Source organism: Centruroides sculpturatus, unplaced genomic scaffold, assembly GCF_000671375.1.
Source record: "Centruroides sculpturatus isolate CEXI.00-Female unplaced genomic scaffold, Cexi_2.0 scaffold343, whole genome shotgun sequence".
In the NCBI taxonomy this organism is placed as follows: Eukaryota; Metazoa; Arthropoda; class Arachnida; order Scorpiones; family Buthidae; genus Centruroides; species Centruroides sculpturatus.
In genome coordinates this window covers 411,896-422,435 of record NW_019384530.1, presented here as the reverse complement: position 1 = coordinate 422,435, position 10,540 = coordinate 411,896, and the positions used below count along the sequence as shown (strand labels likewise).

Sequence of the window (10,540 nt, the reverse complement as noted above, 5' to 3'; positions counted from 1 at the left end):
TGACATATATTTGTTAAATCTAAAATAATTCAAAAATAATATTAATGTTTGTAAATATCTAGAAAGTAAAATATTTATATGATTTTGATATACTTTTTGGTTTAATATTTTTATAATTGTGTAAAATTAATTTTTTAATTGATCATTTCTGTTACCAGTTTCTGTGGATTTTTTAAGCTTAAATTTTTAAATAAGACATTTTAGAATAAAAGTGATTATGGAGAAAAAATGCTATGTACAAACTTTGAATGATGGAATAATACATGATTCTTTTCTTCTGTTTTGTTATACTATAAAAATTTGTTAAGTTTATTCATATAATAATCATAAAATTAACTACAAAGTCTAATAAGGAGAGGGCCAGACATTTGGGTTTGTGATTTGAACAAAACTTGGTAAGCTCATAGCCCTAAACACAAATAGCTCCTTGTGTAAATAATAGGATCCACTTCTCAAGTATTTCTGAAATATGGGCCTCAGAAAGTTGAATGTTTAACTTGTGTGTTTGAAAGTTCACCTCTTCTTGGAACATTGATGGCTGAGTGGATAAATTGTGATGTCATTTTGATGAGACGTAACTCAATTGCGAGTGCTGCTGGTGACTTTTGTCAAGCACTTCACTTGTGACTATAATTCTAAAATTACCAATTTGATTAACAGGTTTTTTTTTTGTTTGTTAAAGAAGACTAACAGCTGGATAATTAACCTTAACAAGAAAACTTCAATTTTAAAGGAAATGCAACATTCTACAATTAAACAGGGAAGACCACCACTCAACAGAACCAAGTCAGTGAGCAAGCAAAACGACTTCATAGTAACAAGTTCCAAGCTAATTACGGATTATAATTTATAAACAGATAAAAATCTACCTGCTACTTCTGAGGAGAATGAGAGTATTAGTGAAGATTTAATTCAACAACACACTCAAGATCATTCAGGTGAGCCATTCTTATCATCTACCTCAGTACAGGACTCAGATAATCTGTTAGACACTTCTTCGATAGTTTTACGGAAGAAAATTTCCAATCTTATAAAAGTATCTAATGATAAAGTATTTAACCAAATTACTTATATTAAGGAGGAATTGAATTTAATCCATGAAAACCTATATGAAACCAAAGAAAGACAAACAAAGATGGAAGAATTTTACTAAATTATATCAACAGATTGACACCTTGCAGATCGAAAAAAACTTCAGACAATTTAAAATGGACAATATAACTATTGAGCATAACCGTAATAATATCATATTATACAATTATCCCATTTTGAGAGCTATTACTAAGAAAGAAATTTATAAATTTATTGTTTTATTATTAAATATTCATAATATGGTTCAAGAAGATATTTTAGAGAGAATTCAGTTAACAAAATTACCTGAATTGACTTTAAAAATAACTTTTAGTAATAATCAACTTCAAAATTCTGTCTTCTTTACTTACATTCGAAAAAAACAACAAAACCAACTTGAAGATTGGGGAGATATCCAGATATCACCAGATCTTACAAAAAATTCAAGAATCAGACGTAAAAACTTACTTTCAACGCTTTATGAAATTCAAAAAATAAATCCACAAGCTAAACTACATAACAATATTATAATAACAGGAAAAGAAAAAATTACATATAATATCAATGAGAAAAGTCTGGTTTATGTAGATTCACTTTTACCATTTTCTAACTCAAGTTCTGATAGCTGATATATTATAAAACAAAGTCAAATGCGAAGTCACTCTATTCTTGAAAATAACTATTCAATCTGTCATAAATTGGAACTGTCAGTGACTCAAACATAAAACTTCATTTGTTAATTTTATGCTGGCCAAATATAAACCGGTCATTTTTGCCATGACAGAAACTTGGATTACAACTGACAAATCTTATATATCTAACGTCTCCAATAAATTTATGATAGAAACCACTTTAGCAAGTAAATCAGCAGGTCCAGGTTGCCCAAGAGGAGGTCTTTGCATGTTGATAGAAAAAGACTACTGTAAAATAATCCAAGTAAAAAAATCTACTAATTATATTCTACTTCTTATTTCTATAAACAAAACTAAATTATTAAATAAGAATAATAATTTATTGATAATAATGCTAACTTATGTACCACCTGGTGATATAACTACAATTAATGAAATCTTCAAAAAGATCGATATATGGTACCATAAAACCCCGTACATTATTGTACTAGAAGACTTCAATTCCAGAATTGGTGAAATGATGGACATTAAATATAAGTGCTCTAATCATTTAATTCATAATTACCAAAAATNTGTAAAAGTAATATGTTTTTTTTTTTTTTTTTTAAATTTCTTTTAAAATATAAACTTAAATAAACATTGTAGAATGTATTATTGTAGATGTAGCTTTTATTTAATGACATATAAAATATATAAGATAGCATAGATATGCTATAATCATTATTATTATGGTATAACTTATTATGGTATATTATTAACTGGTATAACTTTTCTTTTTTCTAAAAACAGTTGTCACCAAACTTAAAACTTATCGTTCCATATTCCACAAGTATACTTACTTCTGCGGCAATTGGACTGTAACTGACTAATTTCTTTTACTTACTTTTTGTGATGAGATAACATTAAATAATTTACCATTATCTACAAAGTACTGGTCAGTGCACACTGCAGCATTGCAATCGCAGTGTGTGCTGGCAGATTAATGTTATAGTATGGAGTTAATTAGATTGGTTTTTGAAATAAATCAAATTTTTTTCGATGGCCAATAAAATTTTGTCATTAAGTGGTATCAATCCTTATTATTAAGGAAACTTATTATGAATATAAAAAGTTACAAGTATATCAAGTGCTTTGGCACTAAAAATAAAAAAAATTTGAAATGTGGAGTTAATCAATTTGGCTTGTGAATAGTTCATATATAAATATACATTTATAAAATAATTTAGTTTTGCTAGAGCGTCTTCATAACATCAATCATTTATCCTCAGTATATAAGAAGACATAATATGATCACATTTCAAAACTGTCTATTTAAATAGAGTTCAGTCAGATAAGTTAATGAGTAACTTTATGTTGACAACATACAGTATTTTTCATTGTATAAACATTTTCTGTTTGCAAGATTAAATTGTTTACTTAAGATACAGTTACAAGTTTTCACAAGTCATTTAACATTGCAGGAGGAAAGTTTTGAAGCCATTTTATAAATTATTGCTCTTTTAATTCATGTAAGAGTGGCCTGTAATCCTTGTAAAGTGCAAATGACCTCTGACAGATATATATTCTTGACTAAAACTCTAAAATGAAATATTTCAGTAATACAAGTTCTTGTATTACTGATTAAAATATGTATTAAAATACTGAATTATGATAATTTCTCTATTTTTCAGTAAATGTTTAAAATGGACTATTATATAATTAAATTATTTCTTTATTATAATTAAATTAACTTTATGTTCATATAATTATTACTTTAATCAATTTTATTTTAAATATTTATTTTAGCATATTCTAAATTTTGTTTTAAATATATCCTTTATCTTATTTTTTTATAATAATTTATTTCTTTTAGTGCAATATGTTTACTTTGTGAAAATTTACAAGATAGTCTTCGACACATTGAATTGGATGGAGAAGAATTAACTGACAAGAGTTATAAATGTATTGGTCAGTGTCGTCATTTAATAAAATTAGGTATATCATTTGCTGAAATGATTACAGATAGGAGTCTCATGTATTTAAAGGTATGTTTATTAATTTTGTTTAAATTTAAAATATTTTTATCTTTGTTGTTTATGCTTGAAAATCATAAAATATTTGTTTTGAAAATAAAATGCTGGATATAAAATATTTATATATATACAGTGGTACCTCAGGATACAAAATTAATCCATTCCGAAACTGAGATCGTATCATGAAAATGTCGTAAGGTGAATCATTTTTCTCCATACAATTACATGTAAAATCAAATAATTCATTTCAACATGAAAAACACACTCAAATTAAAGTTAAGTAATACGTTAAAAAAATTGTAATAACTATAGTAAGGAAAACACTGAAAAATCCGTTTTGTAGTTGTAAATGTATAAATAACCATAATAGAATAATAATTGATAAAAAAAAAAATGTAGTTTTATTTGCACTTTACCTTTGAGGATAGACGATGGTGGTGGAAGAGAGGGAGAAGGGAAATGATACTAAAACTTAACTTACATAACATAATGTAACAATAACTTAAAAATAACTTAACACTAATTTTTTAACTTTTCTGTTTTATATATATATTTTTAATTTTTTATTCACTGCTTTTTGCTTTCTTTCCATCACTTCCACCAGCACTTTCACTGGATAGAAGTCGCTTGGTAAAATATCTATCCAAAGAGGTTTGGCTTTGCCTACTTTTTAAAATGTTTCTAAAATGACTTAGGTAAATGTCATTACTCTGAGCAGCAATACGGCCAGTGTGAATCTTTTCGGGATGTTTCTTTTCAATAAAATCAGTCACTTTCTGATAATACCTCAAGATTTACTTTAGCGAGATCCTTCCATGACGAAGCAAACACACCGACTGAGACCACTGAACAGAAGTGAATAAAAAATGGGGCTGCAAACTAATGTAACGTCATATGGTGAGTTTTTGTTCGTATCGTGGAGCAAAAATATGTTCGAATTTCATGTCGTATCCTGAAAATTTCGTATGCTGGGGCGTTTGTATCCTGAGGTACCACTGTATATAAAAATGGACATGGCAGCCAAACTACACATCTCACATGAATGGTATTTGTGTGTGGTAGTAGCCCCAAATCTCCCATTGTGCACTATGGTGGTTGTGTCTCTATAGCTATAAGGGTGTGGGAGATATGGGGTTTGAAAGTGGTTGACTTCAAAAATATGTGACGCTTCAATGAGAATGTTCCAGTTTTTTCTAGAAACTTCCAGAACCTAGAGGTGAAATTTGGTACACAGTTAGGGTACATCATGAAAATGCACACTAAGAAGAGATTTTTTGAAATTCCTCCATGGGGGAGAGGGAGAGCATTAAGTCTTAACTGGAAGAATGGCTTCTACTGTACTATTTTAGATGCAATTTTTTTGTTTTCAACTATATTTAGTCTTCATTGAGTACTTAGGTGTATCTAATTGATAACATTTCAGACATTGTTATAAATCTTTTTATATATTTTGATTTTTTAACCAAATGTTTGAACTGTTTTAAATTTGAATTTCTTTTTGCATATTGGTTTGATTTATAGAACGATTGTAAACGTTCCAGAAAATTTATCAAATTAAAAACAGTTTGTTTGATTGTCAGCAGTAGGTGTTAAATAACAATTACTATGGTTGTTGAAATATTGAATGTAAATGGGGTTTGCTTGCAAAATCTGCACATGTGAAGTCGTGGGTAACAGCTAGTAATTTTATAAATTAATTACATATAAAACTCATTAAAAATACTTTTTAAACTGAGAAGTCAAAACTCCATTTCTGTACGATTTGTTTACTTTTGTTAATTAAATAAAGAATTATTTATTAAAACATTGAAAATTATATCATTATTAATATTTTCTAATAAAATCAAAGGCTCAAGCAGGAATTTAAGATTCATTTTAATGCACTCTATTATAATTTTGAAGTAAATTATATCAAAGAAAAATAATTCTTTCAACCAGAAATTATTTTTTGACATTAGTTGGGTGTATGTATACTGTCTTTGAAAGTATTTGCAATTAAAAATTTGATAAAAAAAAATAATAAGGATCACTGCAAATAATTTATTTTAAATTAAAAATAGTCAATGACTGAACCAAAGAAATATCAAACAATATTGTCATTAGTCCTTTGTTAATAAGTTACCTATGGTTATTGACTATTCTCTTGCTGAGATGTGAAGATCATTTCTATTAGCACTGTAAGTTTGACTTAGTGTCTTAATTCTTTGCATAACTTTTTGCAAATACTGTACTTTCATTTGGCCATCATATATAAATATAAAAATTCATTGATTCATAAAAATTCAATATGATCATTCATTCAATAATTAACCTTTCATCTTTACAAATTCTACTGATTTTGTTTACAACAGTTTTTATATCTGTCATTTTTTTTATCCATTCTTCTTTCTCTCCATTCTGTCAACATTGGTTGCTTTAAGAATTTTTGGATGACTTCCTACAAAAACAATGTTTTTTGTTAAACAACATAGTTACATTATTTCTAAATATTTTTTTTCTATATAATGTGAACTATTACTGATATTTTTATTAACAAAATGAATATTTGTATTTTATTAAAACTGCATTTCATTTAATTATATACAAATTTTGAAATTATTAATTATTGTAGATAATTATGATTATTTTAATTGTAATGCAGTTTTATTTTTAAACAAAAGAATAATAGTTATGTAGATAATATACTTTAACAATATGAACATGCCAAATATTCTTTAAATTTCTTCAGTAATATATTAAAATTTGTGTCAAAAGTAGAATACAAGTTCTGTTTTTACTCTGGAGTGAAAATGAACAGTCAAACTGAATGATATTAAATGTTAAAGTTGAGAGTTAAAAATGTATTAAAATTAAATATTTTTATTAAGTTGTTTAAATATATCAAAAACTAATTTCTCTTTGAAAGAACAAATTTTGAACAATAGTTAACAATTTATTGCAATTTAGATTAGATAAGACAGTTATTTTATGAAGCCAACAGTCTATGTAGCATTAATTTTTCCAGTAATTTAAAAAATATATTATACTATAGCCACTCTTCAGTTAACAATCTAATGTTTAACAAACACTCAGACTTATGACCAGCTCTCTAGCAAGGGGAATCTCTTTTCTTAATCTTAGTCTAGTTTCTGAAATTGGTCAGTATTCACTACAAGAAGTATTTAGTCTCTAAGATTATATATTTTGTTATAATTTTGTATTTTTGTTGTATGTCTCATTTGAAGGATTCAGTGATTAAAATATTAATCTGAATGTCTTTTTATTATGAAAGAATTTTAATGGTTTTGGTATATTATTTTTATAATTTTTGCTGATTATATTTTTATGTTCTGTAATATGTAAGAGATGCAAATTAAAACAGTTATTGAGTGGAGTTATTGAATTGCCTTTAGATTTTTCCTTTATCCAGAATAAATAAAATGATAAAGCTCTTCATTTTACGACCAATTTGCTTAATATTATTAAATCTAGTTGGTGGAACAGAACTTGATCATTGAGGAGTGACTGTAATTTATATTAAATAGCAATTTCATTTAAATATAGGAATATTTATAAGTTCTAGATAAATTATTCTATTGTTTATGAAACAATTTATTACTTACTTATAAATGAAATAACTTACTTAAACTTCTTAATATTTAGAATTTTTATTCAACATGATGTTAAATTATGTGTTTATTTTTTATATAAGAAACTTTCAAAACTTCATTATCTGAAACTGAGAAGAGGGACACATCTTACTGCTCCAGCGTTAAAAGACATTTTTGTTGGTCCTGAATTAAAGTATTTGACATTCTTAGAATTTGATAGTCTTATGATTGAGGATGATGGCATAAAAAGTATGACAGAATGGTGAGTTAAATTCAAATTCTTTAATGACTATTTTAATTTTATATTTATTTTCTTTGTTAATTTGGAATATGGACAGATATGTTATAAAAAGAATAATTTACTTTAAAATTGGTACATCAAAAGACTAATATTGTAGTATAAAGTTTAATCAAATATTTATGTTGCATGTTTTCTTAATAACAATTTTAATGAAAATATTAATGTTAAATACTTAAAATTTTATGTTGTATTAGTTTCCTGAAGACAATCTTACTCATATTAAATGCATTTTACACTGAATGAAATTTTTCTGCTATATAAACTGTTTAAATTAACATACTCTCTCAATAATAAAGACATTTGTTACTAACAGACTGGCCTTTTGTATGTCTACTGTAGTCTTTTAATACTTTTTATTTTTAAACAAATATTTTGATAAATTACTGCTTTTCACTGTTGAGTATGATAGTTCAATGATTATAAAAGAACTTTTCCAATTGTCTTCTCTTGAAGTGAATAGAGATAAGGTAAAGCTTTAAAAACTATTGAAAAATTTTGTTTTTTGAAAAATCAATAAAATTTTTAAAATTATTTTTTTCTTATGTTTAGAAAATAAATTTTGGTTAACAAAATATTATTATTTTTGTATCTTGTCAAATCTGTTCAATTCACTATCAATATACAATTTGACATATATTTGTTAAATCTAAAATAATTCAAAAATAATATTAATGTTTGTAAATATCTAGAAAGTAAAATATTTATATGATTTTGATATACTTTTTGGTTTAATATTTTTATAATTGTGTAAAATTAATTTTTTAATTGATCATTTCTGTTACCAGTTTCTGTGGATTTTTTAAGCTTAAATTTTTAAATAAGACATTTTAGAATAAAAGTGATTATGGAGAAAAAATGCTATGTACAAACTTTGAATGATGGAATAATACATGATTCTTTTCTTCTGTTTTGTTATACTATAAAAATTTGTTAAGTTTATTCATATAATAATCATAAAATTAACTACAAAGTCTAATAAGGAGAGGGCCAGACATTTGGGTTTGTGATTTGAACAAAACTTGGTAAGCTCATAGCCCTAAACACAAATAGCTCCTTGTGTAAATAATAGGATCCACTTCTCAAGTATTTCTGAAATATGGGCCTCAGAAAGTTGAATGTTTAACTTGTGTGTTTGAAAGTTCACCTCTTCTTGGAACATTGATGGCTGAGTGGATAAATTGTGATGTCATTTTGATGAGACGTAACTCAATTGCGAGTGCTGCTGGTGACTTTTGTCAAGCACTTCACTTGTGACTATAATTCTAAAATTACCAATTTGATTAACAGGTTTTTTTTTTGTTTGTTAAAGAAGACTAACAGCTGGATAATTAACCTTAACAAGAAAACTTCAATTTTAAAGGAAATGCAACATTCTACAATTAAACAGGGAAGACCACCACTCAACAGAACCAAGTCAGTGAGCAAGCAAAACGACTTCATAGTAACAAGTTCCAAGCTAATTACGGATTATAATTTATAAACAGATAAAAATCTACCTGCTACTTCTGAGGAGAATGAGAGTATTAGTGAAGATTTAATTCAACAACACACTCAAGATCATTCAGGTGAGCCATTCTTATCATCTACCTCAGTACAGGACTCAGATAATCTGTTAGACACTTCTTCGATAGTTTTACGGAAGAAAATTTCCAATCTTATAAAAGTATCTAATGATAAAGTATTTAACCAAATTACTTATATTAAGGAGGAATTGAATTTAATCCATGAAAACCTATATGAAACCAAAGAAAGACAAACAAAGATGGAAGAATTTTACTAAATTATATCAACAGATTGACACCTTGCAGATCGAAAAAAACTTCAGACAATTTAAAATGGACAATATAACTATTGAGCATAACCGTAATAATATCATATTATACAATTATCCCATTTTGAGAGCTATTACTAAGAAAGAAATTTATAAATTTATTGTTTTATTATTAAATATTCATAATATGGTTCAAGAAGATATTTTAGAGAGAATTCAGTTAACAAAATTACCTGAATTGACTTTAAAAATAACTTTTAGTAATAATCAACTTCAAAATTCTGTCTTCTTTACTTACATTCGAAAAAAACAACAAAACCAACTTGAAGATTGGGGAGATATCCAGATATCACCAGATCTTACAAAAAATTCAAGAATCAGACGTAAAAACTTACTTTCAACGCTTTATGAAATTCGAAAAATAAATCCACAAGCTAAACTACATAACAATATAATAATAACAGGAAAAGAAAAAATTACATATAATATCAATGAGAAAAGTCTGGTTTATGTAGATTCATTTTTACCATTTTCTAATTCAACAAGTTCTGATAGCTGATATATTATAAAACAAAGTCAAATGCAAAGTCACTCTATTCTTGAAAATAGCTATCCAATCTCTTTCATAAACTGGAATCAGGAACTCAAACATAAAACTTCATTTGTTAATTTTATGCTGGCCAAATATAAACCAGTCATTTTTGCAATGACAGAAACTTGGATTACAACTGACAAATTTTATATATATAACTTCAATAAATTTATGGTAGTAACCACTTTAGCAAGTAAATCAGCAGGTCTAGGTTGCCCAAGAGGAGGTCTTTGCATGTTGATAGAAAAAGACTACTGTAAAATAATCCAAGTAAAAAAATCTATTAATTATATCCTACTTCTTATTTCTATAAACAAAACTAAATTATTAAATAAGAATAATAATTTATTGATAATAATGCTAACTTATGTACCACCTGGTGATATAACTACAATTAATGAAATCTTCAAAAAGATCGATATATGGTACCATATAACCCCGTACATTATTGTACTAGAAGACTTCAATTCCAGAATTGGTGAAATGATGGACATTAAATATAAGTGCTCTAATCATTTAATTCATAATTACCAAAAATCCAAGGTCAAACAGGCTAACGATATGGGGAAAA

General features: G+C 26.4%; 1 protein-coding gene across 1 annotated transcript in view; it reads left to right on the top strand.

Moving 5' to 3' along the window:
• LOC111623004 overlaps positions 1–10,540 on the top strand; it is a 33,946-nt gene that overhangs the window by 8,160 nt on the left and 15,246 nt on the right. The window contains exons 2-3 of the mRNA XM_023365482.1: positions 3,556–3,727; positions 7,407–7,567. Coding sequence (XP_023221250.1) covers positions 3,556–3,727; positions 7,407–7,567 — 333 coding nt within the window. The remainder of the gene's footprint in view (positions 1–3,555; positions 3,728–7,406; positions 7,568–10,540) is intronic.